Source organism: Trachinotus anak, unplaced genomic scaffold, assembly GCF_046630095.1.
Source record: "Trachinotus anak isolate AG129_WGS33_773 ecotype Australia unplaced genomic scaffold, CSIRO_AGI_Tana_v1 ptg000019l, whole genome shotgun sequence".
Classification (NCBI taxonomy): Eukaryota; Metazoa; Chordata; class Actinopteri; order Carangiformes; family Carangidae; genus Trachinotus; species Trachinotus anak.
In genome coordinates this window covers 792453-808327 of record NW_027273870.1, presented here as the reverse complement: position 1 = coordinate 808327, position 15875 = coordinate 792453, and the positions used below count along the sequence as shown (strand labels likewise).

Here is a 15875-nt window from a genome sequence, read left to right as displayed (position 1 = left end):
ACACATCTGGCACTTTCCACAGAAATTAGCACATTTATCTAGCTGGCACTGCTCACACTTATTTGCCCCCAAAAGAGGTAGCATTACACATACCAAAAAATAATTTTTGCAGCCAACGTTAAGTCTATCTACACCTCCACTTTCATCCTGTGCTCCCTCCTCTGCCTCTCCTCACTGATCATGGTCTCACAAGCAGGTGGCACCGTGTTGAGCCCGGTGCTGATTAAGGCTCCACGAGTCAAACCCCAGACATCGTCATCAGGCACTTTCTTGCAAACTCTCATCCTATGCCGCAGATTCCCTCCTCTGAACGAATATACATTTCCTCAGCCTTTTCATTTGAATTCAGACAGTCAGTCTGTCAGACTCTACAAGGACCAGTTTTCCATAGGAGACTTAACCAGGAGGCAGTGATCTGCACATCACAGTTTCTAAGTTTGTGGGGTGACACAGACCCTTCCATCATGGTAAGGTACCAATCCCAGAGGAGCACATCAGTAGCTAAGAATGATATGAACAGAAAATCCACATTGAATCACACTGTACAAGAAGCTGCAGCTGCCCCTCTCTGAGTGGCTTCAAACTACCTTACATGTCTGATCGCTTCCACCCACAGCGGGGAGTGGAACAGAAAGCAAAGATCCTGCTTTGACTTTACTGAGTGATCAAAAGTACATTTCAACCCAAAGAAATCTGTGCAGCTAGTTTTCTTCCCATGTGACGAGTCTCTGACGGGATAGTATTTAAAAACTACATTATTTTATTAGCATTTTTAATTAATTTGATACCTGTGAAATCAATTCAGTGTTGAAACATTTTCTGTAAGATCCACTCCTCTTAGATTTCCAATTCAAAATGAGTGATATTTGTTACCTGCACATATATGTATATGTGTATATATATATATTCATGAACAAATGTTGAAACAGGTAGGCGAGCGGAGAAATAAGCTGTCAACCTTGGTGCGTTTCCCCCTGACTGGACTGGACATGGCCCCCCACATGGTGAAGAGGAGTCAGAGTATGAAGAACCTGAACCTGGGAGCCTGGCCACCTTCCTGGAAGCAGCCCTCAGGACAACACCACCCACCTGCCGACATGACCCTCCCACACGACTATCAGTACGACCTCTACGCTGTGTGTAATCATCACGGAGGAATGCATGGAGGACATTATACTGGTATGGAACTGGGTGGTATAATAGATTACTTACTGCTTGATAAGTCACCCACTTTTACAACTTTTAGTATTTAAGATAAGATAAGATAAGATAAGATAGTCCTTTATTAATTCCACAGTGGGGAAATTTGCTGCAAAATGTCAATAACAAATACTAAAAGATTTTTTAAAAGATAGGTAATAGAGAATAATATATTGTGTACAAATCAGATACATACAGTATAAACATATTTATTAGTCAGAGGTGACTCTTTAAGGCAGATAGAGGTGTATTATGAAATAAACCTTTGTTCTTACTGGCTGCCTTCAGACCCAGTAAGAGTCCTGCAGGAGTGAAAAAACCTGTCATGGACACATTCTTCATTATCCAAGTGTGAGAACTGAAATGAAATGTTCTCTCCTCCCACGCATCTGACATTCTTCCAGGAGGAAACTGCTTGGTAAATTAATAGTATTTCAAGCTTGAAAGAAGGTTGGAAGAGTTAAATAGTGTCTGTTTAGACTCTTTGACCACAATTTGGGTCTCCTCTGACCCCCATGATGACCTCTAGGCATCGACTCAATAAACTCTGGTCCATCCCAGAACCCACAGTGGTACTTGAAAGTAGTCTGGTAAGTCCCTACTTGTGCAGTGCATTTTAAATAACTGTCCAAACAGCCTTTTAGACTGTGTGGAGGATTTTCAGACCACACAGGGACGCAGTGAGTTCATGAGGTCAGCCTGTCACTCGCCTTAATAGGTGGCTCCCAGTTATTTGAACGTGAGTCAGATGATTTTTTATATTATTTCATTTTCACACAAATTTGAGGACGATCTATACAGAATTCTTATTACTATCATTCAGCAATAAAACTTTGCACACTTTATTGTGTTGTTGATCTGACTTTAATTGGGTAAAATTACCATTTTGCCAATCAATTATACCCAATTGCCCATAATGAATAATAAAATATAATAAAACATATTTTTCTACTTTTTTCAAAATGTATTGAAAATCAAAAACTGAAATCTCACATTTACAAAAACATTCAGACCCTTAAAAGAGCTATTTGTAAGTTTTGCTATAACAGACAGTGTTTGACTCTGGCATCATTATGTAGAGGAGCTGGAGACAGCAGGAGCTCAGGAGGATGGAGCAGTCGTTGCCATGACAGCTTGCTCACACACGTGCATCCTGTCACCAGGTCTTTGATGGAATGGAAGTGTAACTAGGAGCCTTGTGCACTATAATACAGGCACAGTGGGGTGATGCTATGTTTACCTAAAATAAAAAATATCAAGATATAGACATTGTAATTTGTCCATTCAATGTTACCTGACAAATTAGCAAAGAAACAGCAGCAATTCATTGAAACCTGATACCTGAAGCCCCACCTAGGAGTTAGTGTGTGGTTAGTGGAGGGTTCTCTGAATGTTATATGCAAGTACACTAAATCTTCATTGTTTTTATGTGAAACAGTACATCTGACCTCTTTATGACTAGTTTGGGCCACTTTCTGTTTACTGCTTTTTTATGTAAAGCAGATTTAATTTCCTTATTGTACAAGTTAAAGGATAAGACCAGGCCAACTACCAACTAACACTGCCTGATAAAGCTCATTCCATCATGCCACAGAACTCCATTGTCCAAAACCGTACACAATTATCAACACATGAAGAGCCTTTGTATTTGTACTTACACTTGTCAGACATTAATTCACTGTGTTGAGCACAGCTAGCAAAAGAATACGTTGTAGGCAGTGGTTCTTTGTTCACGTGGCCTTGCTTGTTTAACAAACGGAGAGAAATAAAGTATTTAAGGGAAAGAAATGCAACCCAACAGCAAAGGTATATCTCTTCTATGTGTTTAGCAGTTAGTCGCCAGCTAGACTGACAATACTTGTTAGTGGAATAAATTAACTGTCGGTTTTGGCTCCTTCATGGGATTTCCTAATAATAATAATTAATAATAACAATGACAGACTTATCCTTTCAGTTTTACTTGACTTTATTTAAGCATTTTATAATCATTGTCATCAAGTTGTCATTTTTTTTATAATGCAGCTTACTGTAGGAACTCAGTGGACGGCCAGTGGTATAGTTACGATGACAGCAGCGTCGACCTGGTGCCAGAGGAGGAAGTATGTACCAGAGGAGCTTACATCCTTTTCTACCAGAGACGCAACACTATTCCTCCATGGTCGGCCAGTAGCTCCATCAGAGGTATGCTATGCTAACAACTAGCCAACAGGAAAACTTAAATTTAATGGATAATAGATCATATAATGCCTTTTCTTGAATTACTGTTGTTCTGAATTTCTTCCTCTGTGAGTTGCGATGATACTTCAGCTTATTCAGAGTCACAACCTGCTGGGACAAACACTCAGCACTGGAGAGGCAATTACCTGGTTTGATGAGTTTTATGTGAGAAGCAGAAAAAGAACTATAAAATGCCCTGAAGAACTGTCGCTGTCAGAATCCATACACTGTATATAACACATACTTCAATTAATATATTAGGTGGTAAAACCTCAAATATTAGCAAATATTCGAAACAAAACTTGTAGCCACATTGTTACGCACATTCAGGAGCAGTAAGGGAGCAAAATGAGACTCTAGGGGGCATTTTATATCAGTTTTCTGCTTATAGACAAGAATACAGCTCCTGGATCAGCGTGTTTCTGATTTTTATATGTTCTTATGCAAAGTTAAACTTTCTGTTACTGTTCTCTGTGGTTACATTAGCAGCTGTTACACATGCCTACTCCAGAGGGCAGATGGAGTGTCTTTTTGCCCCCACGCGTTTTTCTCATGGGCAACAATGATTTTGGCTCCTACAAAGCAAAATCCTCTTCCAGAAATAATTTAAACAGAAACACTGAAACAGCTGCATGCTATAAGCCAATGACATGCCCACAGATTACATTGATCTTGACCCCGCAATGTCAAATAAGTGCTTTAGGGCACAGTGGGCAGAGAGAGAGAGATCCACTCCAAAAATTTGATTAAAATCTGTACATCTATAGTTTCCCTACAGTCATACAGACTGTTGGGAAACTATAGATATGTCATACCATGAAATTCAGGTATGCATCCACTCGATTCTAACACAGAAGCCTAATTTCAGTTGAGAAAGACAGCGAGAGTCTGTATAATGAGAAATGCATCTCCACCGCTAATTGTGCAATAAAAAACAAGGTGTACAATCGAAGGCAGAGAGTTCTTGTTCATAACATTTACTTTAATGAGACTGTTTATTCCATGCTGTGCTTCAGGCTACACTACATATTTCAGGCTACACTGCCTAAAATTTGAAAGAATTAAAAAAAAAGCATCCCTTTACCCATAAAGCCTGGATCCTCCGGTCCGGCCTCATCCTGTTCACTGTATACTGAGCCATCTGATGTAAAGGCAGACAGAAAGAACAGCAGCCAGCGAAGCGGTGAAAGGTTAGAGTACTGTGGAAAATATGGAATGCTTTTGCTCAGTAGTGAGTGAGTAGATGATGGTGAAGGTCAGTAAACATGTAACATTATTAACTTTTTAAAGGTCTTGAAATACAAAAAGCTGCTCATTCAGCAGCCATGAAGCCTTCTTTAGCAACTATCTACACGACTGTTCACTCTGACTCGCAAGTCAGTTTTACCTGCCAGGTCACATCCAATGATGAAGTAAAATCTAAATGTTTGGTTTCACACAGTTTTGTGTAATCATGTCTTACGACAGCTCGTCTCTTTTTTTTTTTTTTTACTACGATTAGAAATTTTAATGAGGAGGAATGAATACCGTGCCAACCACCGCTGGTCAGGCTATGTACAGAACATCTATAAGATTATACAGATTTATAATAGCAGTCGCTCATGTGTGGAGATGAACTGAAAACCTTTTGTCATGGCTGCTCAGAGGAGGGCATTCCAATACAGATGCTGCAGATGTCAGAATTCCTCTCATCATATTAACCTCTATCGTTATGAACTGTCCTTCCTGCTGCAGTACAATTACCTGTCCAAATGACCAATAATAACCCTATTTAAGTGTGATGTATGCACCATTTTTAACTGCTGTCAGTAATTGGACATATTTCCCCATTTTTACTGCATTGCACAGTTTAGGTTGTTTATAATGACCACGTTTGAAATGTCAAGCGCTGCAGCGCTCTGTGTCTGTTTCCTTTGCCCTATTAATGATGAGCCCACCTGCAGCAGCCATCCTGTTTGTTTTAACCGTCTGTGCACACTTCAGCATGCTACAGCTGAGTAAAATCAAGGTGCAAAAAGCCTCTTCGGGTAAGATATGAAAAGAAAATGTCAAGTGCACTGAGCCACTATGTGTTTAGTGTGTTTACATCAGAACTTGAATCAAACAACAGTCTTCAAATAAAACAAGGCAACCTGAGAGGCTGGAACAAACCAGAGTGATGACTGAGAAGAGTAAAACACTCATTTCTTTAGGAAAATGACAGAGTATTTAATGAATTTCTCTCTTTATGGTAAAAAAAGAGTTTGTCACAGTTTATTTATGCCGCCTTGTAATTTTTTCCTTGGCCCTCAGCTCCTCCCATTTACATACAAAATAAAGATGCATGCAAGGAAGTAGACAACGCATGTGCCAAATGGGACATTATTTCCCAGTCTAGCATCACTTTGCACAGAAAATCAAGTTGTCTCCTACTTGAATGCAAAACATTCTGCTAAAATTAGAGCAGTTGTGGTTGTTTCACCTGAGAGACATCTTTACCTGTGTTCTGGTCCTTGTTTATGTCAGTGTTCTGAAGAGGGTAGAAAAACAATGATGTCACATATGTCCATGCACCAATCAGAGTTTAGCAGCATTTGATGTTGCTGGTTTAGTCATGTATATTTAATGTTATAGAGAAATACTTAAGATTTGAAAAAGGTATTGTTATATAATATACTTTGCGTTCATTCCCTACAAAACAACATGACATGAAAATAAGATCTAAAATAATATGTATGTTGTCCCTTTAAAATTGAGCTATTTGACATGTGGTGCTAAAGAGCCACCTCCATGATATGCACGATAAACTGCTTCAGGATTAATTGAATGAAAAGCTGTTTTGTCAATGTGTGACTTTTATTCTGAAATGATTTATTACGCCTGAATCAGCTGACAGTCTTTTCACACAGGCAGTATTTTAGTATTGTCTTAAAAAATGTCATAGGGCCGTTGCTGTTCACATCTCAAAAACTTGTGCACATAATATGATTCATTCTTTTAATCATTCATCCATTCATTCATTTTTTGAATGGCAAAAACAGTAGTATTCAAAGATGTATTACAGAAAAAGTCAGCAGGCATACATTGTGTTTACAGTCACACACTGCCTGTGTGTTCCTCATGAGTGAAAGAACAGAACAGACACAAGGGCTAAAAAAGTCAATAACTGGCTTGTGAAAGGTCAAGTGTAGATATAGTGGGAGTAAAAGTTTAAAAAGTCCAAACAATAGCTGACTCTCATTCTTCTGACTTCCATAGGCCTGTAGGAATATTTAATTATGTAAATACACACACACACACACACACATATGTATGCATATATGTATGCATATATGTACGTATGCATGATAGCACAACAGCACAACAAACTCTCAGTGAGCTAAATAAAAGAGATACTGAAACAATATACAACCCTGTTCCCAAAGAAGTTGGGACACTGTGTAAAATAAAAAAATAAAAACAGAATCCAATGATTTGCAAATCATGTAAACTCATATTTAACATGTCAAATGTTGAGTTACTGAAATTTTATTGTTTTATGAAAGAGATTTGCTCAATTTGAATTTGATGCAGCAACATGTTTCAAAAAAAGTTGGGACAGGGTCAACAAAAGACTGAAAAAGTTGCGTCATGCTAAAAAAAAAAAAACAAACAAAACAACCACCTGGTTGAATATCTCACAACTGATGAGGTTAATTGACAACAGGTCAGTAGATGATTGGGTATATAAAGAGGCTCCAGAGAGGCAGAGTCTCTGTGCAGTGAAGACTGGCAGAAGGTCGCCTCTCTGTGAATGACTGACTGAAAGACAGTTAAAGAATAATGTTCCTCAACGCAAAATATATCGTAAAAAAATTCAAAGAATCTGGAGAAATTTCTGTGAGCAAGGGACAAGGCTGAAAACCAGTATCGGATGGCCGTGATCTTCAGGTCCTCAGGCAGCACTGCATTAAAAACAGACACGATTCTGTAATGGAAATCACTGCATGGGCTCAGGAACACTTCTGAAAACCATTGTCTGTGAACACAGTTGGTTCTGTCATCCACAAACCTCCACAAATGCAGGTTGAAACTGTACCATGCAAAGAAGAAAACTGTCCTGCGGTCTGTCGAAATTTCAAATTCTTTTTGGAAATCATGGACACCGCTTCCTCCGGGCGTACAGTTCAAAAGCCACAATCTGTGATGGTGTGGGGGGGCATTAGTGCCCGTGGCCTGGGTAGCCTGCACATCTGGGAAGGCTCCATTACTGCTGAACGATGTACACAGGTTTTAGAGCAACATTTGCTGCCATCCAGACAACGTCTTTCTCAGAGAAGGCCTTGCATATTTCAGCAAGACAAACCACACTCTGAGTGCATTACAACAGCATGGCCTGCAGTCTAGACCTGTCACCCGCTGAAAACATTTAGAGCATCATGAAATGAAAAATACAACAAAGGAGACCCCGAACTGTTGAACAGTTGAAATCCTGTATCAGGCAAGAATGGGACATTTCACTTTCAAACCTCCAGCAGCTGATCTCCTCAGCTCCCGAACGTTTAAAGTGTTGTTAAAAGAAGAGCTGATGCAACGCAGTGGTAAACATGACCCTGTCCCAACTTTATTGAAACAAGTTGCTGCATCAAATTGAAACTGAGCAGATATTTTTCATAAAACAATAACATTTCAGCAACTCAACATTTGACATGTTGTCTTTGTTCTATTTTCAGTTAAATATGGGTTTACATGATTTGCAAATCATTGGATTCAGTTTTTATTTACATTTTACACAGTGTCCCAACTTCTTTGGAAACAGAGTTGTAACCATTTGGCATTATAACACAATTATGCTGCTAAAGGTGTTAAAAGGTGTTGATGGATACTTAACATAAGTACTTTATGCTTCTTCACTACATTTAGGAAAATATTGAACTGTACTTTACTACATTTATTTGAGGTTAAATTACCAAACAGTGTATGAAGCACTTAAATTTAGTTCAGCCTCAGCAAGATATGACTTTAAAATGCTGCTAACACACTGATGCATGAGTAATAATCCAATAATAACAGGAGTCAATCTGCTCCATGGCTATTTTTACATTCTGCAGTTGTCTCAACACATTCACTTAAAAGGTTGAATGTACAGTAAAATCTATGATGGCTGTAAAGAACATTTACACTGTGGTATTAATACTTTTAGCTAAGTAAAAATCTTTGATCCATTTCTCCACCATTGCTGGACTGTCCATCTCACTGTATGTTTGTGGTTGTATCATTTAAGTTTAGACCATCATCATCATCATCATCTTTCCGTCTGGGATGAAGTGTTTTTTAAGGTTTATATTTCTCTTCTTATTCTTGTTCTCTGTGTCTCACAGGCTCCACAAGTTCATCAATGTCAGACCACTGGTTAATCCGGCTGACAGGGGACAGTAAGAGAGGCAGCCTCGTGTCTCGCTCCTCCACCACGTGCCCGTCTTCCATACCCGACTCTCCAGAGTCTCCAGTCTTCCTTGACAATGGTGCTAAAGAAGAGAGGGGTGAGGGCCACACCCAAGATTTACTCTGATCAATTTAGTGGCATATTGATTGTTTATTTCAAGACAAATTCTGTGTAAAGGTTTTGCATTTAAATGTGAAAACTTCAAACTTTTTTTTATGAATTGTCAGGGGGATTTGAGAGCAGGCCATTTGTCAGGGGTCTTCAGGGGCGCAGTGTGAGCATGAGAGCCCCCAGCAAGACCAAAGACACCCTGAGCAAAGTGCTTCCCCTGCGCTGGTCCTTTGGTTCCAAGGACAGACGAAAACCTGACCCAGTGCCTCCATCGGTCCAAGATCCTGCCCCTGTAGAGCTGGTGCAGTACTTGGAGTCTGGCCGGCGGCCTCGGTGCACAAAGGACCCAATAATAACGTTGATGGGCGAAACACGCAGCACAAAGGAAGCTGCCACCAGTGTCCAATCTTCAGGCATTGGGAGTATAAGTTGTGTGGGTAAATCAGGGGACGAGCTGCCTCCAGAATCTCCCCAGGTCCCACAGGGACAGAGGAGGGCATCAGATAAAGCAGCCAGCCTGAGGCGCAGCAAGGGAGGCCAGACAAGGGATGAGAGCGCCCCGAATATCAGCAGTAGCTCCAGCAGTAACACCCTCACCAGGAGAAAGGATGCCAAGAAGCAGAGCTCCTCCAAAGCTTCCCAGGAAGCTGAGACAAAAAGGCGTTTCAGTGCTGGAGTTCAGCCCAGCTACAGTACACCCAGCCTTCATGATGAGACTCTGAGAAGACAGAAGGCAGACAGGGCTGACAGGGAGTATCACGGTGCATATGACGGAAACTCTAAGACCAAGAAAGGAGAAGTTCCCAAGAGCCACGAGGGACTGCTCTCCTTCCTCAAAGGCAACTTTCTAAAGAAGGATAAGGACCTGAGGAAGTCCAAAGAGGGTGATCCAGGGAGACGAGGAGCTGAGGAAGGAAGCAGAAAGACCCAGTCGCGGCTGTCATTGTCTAATGGAGCAGCTGGAGGCAGATCTGGGTCTAATGGTGCAGGGCATCTGGGTGATGACCTGGCCAACGGGAAAGTGGGACGCACGACGGCCGACATCAAACGCTCCCAGAGTTCCTCCAACATCCCCACCAAGGCAGAGCAGAGCATGCGTAGGACATCATCTTTGCATCGTAACGGCATGTCCACAGCCCCGGCACAATCCCACAGTCTGACAACTGACAAACCATCCTACGGCACCCTACAGAGGACTCGTTACAGCACAACCTCGCTGGGCCGCAAAAGGACTGTCCCAGAGTCGAGCTTCTGATAACACATCCACACACACACAGAGCCTTTTACCTGACATACGTGTAAAGTGAATGACATCCAGTCTCTGAGATCAAAGCAATAGAGCCAACTTCACAGCTATTCGCCTTTTTGTTGACAGAAAATGAGCTGGCTTAAGTGGTTTGCACCATGGAGAGATGGAGCTAATCAAGAGTCTTTCAATGCTGGGATATAAAGAACAGAATGAAATGATGTGAACTGAGTAGGAGTCTGTCTCTATTCTGTTTTTTATCACTTGAAACAAGTGCCTGAAAAACTAATATGCAGTTTAGACCTATGGGTTTATGTCTTTTTAGCACTGGAAGCACAAAATCCCACACACACACACACACACACACACACACACACACACACACACACACACATACACACATACACACATACAAACATACAAACATAATATCCTGTGAGTGTTGGAATTCATACATCCATTTTGAATTCTTATAGCTGTTTGCTTACAATCACGACACGCTGATTGTGTCCACGTATAAGAATGTAATGTGTCCACTTGATCAACGGTGGAGCTTTGAGGCTGCACTTTCTCATTAGCATCATTTACTGTTAGATGTGTATTTAAAGTACAGGTGTGGCGTGGAAGGGAAACATGTGACCAGACTGGAGTTCAACAGTGGAAAGCCTAAAACATCTGATTTTTCATCATTATTATTCGGCCGAGCCGTTGAATCTCTCCCAGGACGAGTCGGGCTTCATAGTTGAGGCTGACTAACGTCCCTGTGGTGGAAAGGAATTGGGAAAAAAAAAAAACATTTGTTTACTGTGAAGTGTGACATTAATAAAATATCCACCCTTAGACAATGTTTAACACCTTTGATAAAATTAACTAATTAACTATATTGAATTCATTACATGTTTTTTTCTTCCACTGTTTTCGTCCAACCACTTTATTTTTCTTAGTTGATGATTTCCTTTAGCTGTGGGTTATATGAAGGGGATGATCCCAATTAGCAGCACTGTTGAGGTTTTGGCTGCATCACATGCTGCTCTATTGAATCTGAAAAACTGTGCCTCATTCCATGATTTTTTTTGAGCCACGTTTTGTTAAATGGGTGTTGACAGTGGCAGCTGTAGCCCTCGCTGTTTGACTGTGAGGAAATTTCTCCTGAACCTTACAATCACTGCTTTTGTTTGCTGCAGAAGAGAAAGTAAAACTATACACTGACTATATATGGCCAGTTAGTAAGAGAAATACTAACATAAAAGAAAAATGGAAGGTGTTTCATTGTTTCAGGGTGGGTTTGTCCTTCAGTTGCCCCCAGTGCGAACAATCTAATTATGGAAGATTTGAAACGCTTAAAAGAAAACAAATCAAACAAAGAAATAAAGTTAAATAGAATATAGATTGAAATATATTTTCCTTTTTATGTGCGCATTTGATGTAGCTAACACAAATGAACAGTGATTGGCTCACTTACTGAGGACTGTGTGTGAAGTGTGTGTTTGTGCACTTCTTGCAGCACGGTCCCTGCTGGGCCACAGGAAACAGTTTTAATGTGAAAGGCTGTCCTCCGTGGCTGCCATCCACTCATGTCACCACTGATAAACGCCGCCCATGGTCCAAAAGCTGCAACTGGACAGTTAATTCATTTTCATCTTGACATGCATGATGTATCATTTAAAAAGAAAAACTTCCTTTTCATTTTATTTGTTTGTTTGGTTTCTTTTAATTTAGGTTATTTTAATTCTTCCATACACATCACACCCGACTGTGAATCTGGCGTTATGAAGGTTCTGCTGTGCACTTTTCTCTTTTCACAGCTTATGATATGAAGGTATTCTAGTAAACAACAATGGTGTTTCTGTCCTGTGATCATGTTAATTTATCATCTGCAAATTTTGGACTCTGTGGGAGAACATGCAGGTATTTTTTTTTTTTTTAATTCAGTGTAATTATTTCTGCTTAATTTTATCTTGCTGCATTTTTTCAGCATCAACAATCAATACTTGTTCATAATACTTGTTCACATGTAAGAAATGCAGAGTAGAATGATACTCTTTTATTTTTGCCCCTTTTCAGCTTCAGCCAGGACCACAGGGAGTCAAAGTCACTTTGAAAACTGGTGGAGGAAAGTGTTTAAGGAAAGAATTTAATTTTTCTGGCACAAATCTGCACAGCCTCTCCATTAATGCACTGGGGTGAATTCCTACTCCACATATGTATATATAGCCCTATATTTGGAGATTTAATTTGCACTTTGCACAAGGGAATGCTCTTAAGTAAATAATCCTAAGAGTCAGTCATCCTTCATACAGTGCACTGCCCACCAACAATAAACACATTCAAATACTGACCCTGAGCCATAGTAGCCAATAACCTACAACAGAATATAAGGCCATTAAGATGCATTAAAACATTTAGTAAAAGCAGGATATCAGCCTCACAATTAGCTGTGTATAAGTGAGCATTTCACTGGTTGATGTTAGTGGAGCATTCACCCTAAAATTCCAGTTTATTATTGAACTTGAATAATGTAGAAAACCACATTTTGCGCAGTCTTGGACTTGTTCGAAGTCACAGTGAATATACATCCACATACACATGTTCATCTGCTGAGTTGTGTTGCAGCTGCATAAAAAGAGACACACTTTCCAAGAACATAAACACAATCTCTATGGCCTTATAGAACTTAGAGTTTGTTAGTATAATTTCTCTCAACCTAGTAACCTGAGAACCAACACGTGGACACTGGAGTTACAGTAGAGCCATTTTGTGCAGTCACTGAATTGTTATTCTTCAGTTCACTTTACTCAGTGGAGCTTTGGATCAATGTGTCAACCATATTAAAAAGTGAGCTCTTCTCTCTTGTTTGCAGTTTAAAGAGGGAGGCAGAAATTTATTCATAACGGCTGAATTCTGACTTCATGCAGTAACATATCAGAATGCTTTTGGTCAGAATTCACATTTGAATGTGAGTGTGGAATGTGTTTGATCTCAGTTTCTGTTTTCAAAAGCAGATTTAGAAAGATCCATTTATCTCTGGTCGAATATGAAGTAACCCCACCAGAGGTCGTGCACCAGCTTTGAAAAACTCTACATAAAAACCTCCAGTGCTGGACTTTGCTCTGACATAATGATACCAGACAAAAAAAGTATCACAGGCGTTTTATTAAAGAGCCTCGATTAAAATCAAAAAGCAAAGTGAGGGAGCCCTGAGAGGCAAGGCATTTTTTTTATGTGAGGATTTTGTGAGTGTTTGTAAGAGTATTAGTTGTATTAGGAAAAACAAAAAATCCTCACCAAAAAAATAAAATGAAGTCGCCCTCACGGGATTTCCTGAATACTGCGTCATGCAGCCATTTTTTTTTTTTTTTTTGTTGCCATGGATAGATTCTACTTTCCCCAATGAACTGCCAATTCTCTGGGTCAGTTTTCCTTGTGTAGTTGTACTCTTAGCCTTCAGTGAATTGTGCTAGATTTAACTCACCAATTCAGAAATACTCAATGACAAAATTTCCCAAAATGTGGTGAGTGCCCAGAAAGTAGAAATAATACGCTAAAGTTTAAATTCTCCCAGTAAAATTTTGGATTTGTTTTGTCCCTGTCTTCCTCCTCAGCCCACAGGACATGCAAAACCTTTCAGGAGCACCCATAACCTGCATTTTCTCATAAAGGTGCCTCTCGTCTCCACATGGACGGCATCATCATGTAACAGTCGTGCACTTTGAATCACTCTGTGGAAGAGGATGAGTATTTTTTTTATTATGTATCTGTCGTTTCTACTCTCATCCTATCTCACACCTAAAAGGTAATCAGCAGCAGTCATAGCTTTGATTGACAGGACACTGCTGCATCGCAAATCAGACTTTTAGGCTTTTGTTTAAGGCCTTTTTTATGATGATGTCTTTTTCCAGAATCATTTTATTTCTGTAAGAAATAAGTGGCAATTTAAGTACTGAAATAACGAGTGATATATCCAGACCAGCTGACTCACACAAAACTTGCAAGAACACACTACACCTACTCTTAACAGCACTTTCATTAAGCTCTTCTTTTTCTTTAGCCACTTTCAAGTCACGAAGCAATAACAGCTGGACATCCTGTTAATTAGTGTTGGTCCTATGCACAAGTTTTATCTCTGAAGTGCTGTTTATAAGATAAAATTGAAGACTGGAGAGGTGAAGCACAGCAGCTTTAGTTCTCCACAAAAAAAACCTAACACTAAATGTACCATTGAACCAGAAGGGCACATACTTAGTTTTCTCCTTGAAATGTCAAGAGAGATTAACTGTGTCTTTGTGTTGACTGCAGCTGCTGTGTGGCTGTCCCTGACTGTGAGTTTACCAGACCTAATAAATGGATGTAGTTTTGTTCACCATGAAAACGTGTGCAAAAAAACATCTTGGTTAAAGCGTGAAAAAGAAATATTCTTAGCAACCTGTCAGAGGGACACAAAGACTGACAGAGAACTCACCTTCAAATTTGTGGATTTGAACTTTTGTATCTGAGTGAACCTCTTATAGTGGTGCCAGTGTGTCTGAACACGAACACACATGCTGACATACAAGTTGTTACAGATGCCAGTCAAAGCTGATGTTTCCATCTTCAGTGAATTGTATAATGTCGTATATGAGACACAGGATGAAAGTGCAGTCTCCTCCCTGTCATTCAGATGTAGCAGATAATCACTGATACAGAATTAAATCTACTGGTATTTGATTTTCTTTGAGGACAGAGCAGCACATCAGTGCTGTGTTATAGTGGAGAGTTTAGAGTTTATAGAGTGGCACAAAGTCTGTTATTACATAATTAATGTAGAAGTTTGTTTCTGTTTTTCTTTCCATGGCTCAATCCACATGGCCACATACACACAATGTTTACTCTGCCAAACTGAGCATTTCTGTGTTAACACATCTATGAAATGTGGGTAGAAGATGTTTTTATATGCAATTTTATACATTTTATTAAAAAAAACATCTGTGTATATATTTGTGGATACACACAGACAGAAGTGTGTGTGTGTGTGTGTGTGTGTGAGAGAGAGAGAGAGAGAATAAATAAGGTTATGATCATCAACACTGAACATGTGGTGTGTACTGATTTGGGAATAAGATGTCAAAGGTGTCCTATTGAACTCACAAGTAATGTATTCCATATTTTACAAGATTGTGTAACAAGTATGCTTTCAGTGTAAGAGCAGTTTCTGCCTGAATCTTCTGTACATGATGGTATATTGTTTTATTTTTCAGTACCACAAATAAAAAGATGCTATTTATGATTCTAGCCTTCAGTCAACAGCTTTTAGATGCCTGATTGGAAATTTTATTATAAGAAATACACAAAGGAAATCTTACCAAAAATGCAAAATATATATTTTTTTCTTCTAGATTTAATTATTGAAAAGAATGAGGTGTCACATTTGAAAGAGACATTATTTATAAAGCAAGATGATAGGAGGGAAAATCTAGTTTTGGTGTTAATACACGCTGTTTCGTACTGTAAATACTAAAAGTGAAAATATTCATGACAATATTCTTTATTTCATCGCTGTATCTAAAAGTGAATGATATTAAACCTGCACTAACAGATTGTTCTAGCAGCGAAAAGACGCTGTTAACACAAAACTGTAGATCATCACCTTTTAAGTTTACACGGTGAACATGTTAACAAACAGTTTCTGATTTACACATTCAGCAGTGATGATCAATCAAG

At 39.5% G+C, this 15875-nt stretch overlaps 1 protein-coding gene across 1 annotated transcript in view; it reads left to right on the top strand.

Annotated features, from left to right (window-relative positions):
• Positions 1-15446, top strand: part of usp43a (ubiquitin specific peptidase 43a) — a 96391-nt gene extending 80945 nt beyond the window's left edge. The window contains exons 13-16 of the mRNA XM_071503327.1: positions 930-1179; positions 3223-3381; positions 8757-8918; positions 9049-15446. Of these exons, the coding sequence (XP_071359428.1) occupies positions 930-1179; positions 3223-3381; positions 8757-8918; positions 9049-10187 (1710 nt within the window). The 3' untranslated portion in view covers positions 10188-15446. The remainder of the gene's footprint in view (positions 1-929; positions 1180-3222; positions 3382-8756; positions 8919-9048) is intronic.
• The last annotated feature ends 429 nt before the right edge of the window (positions 15447-15875 follow it).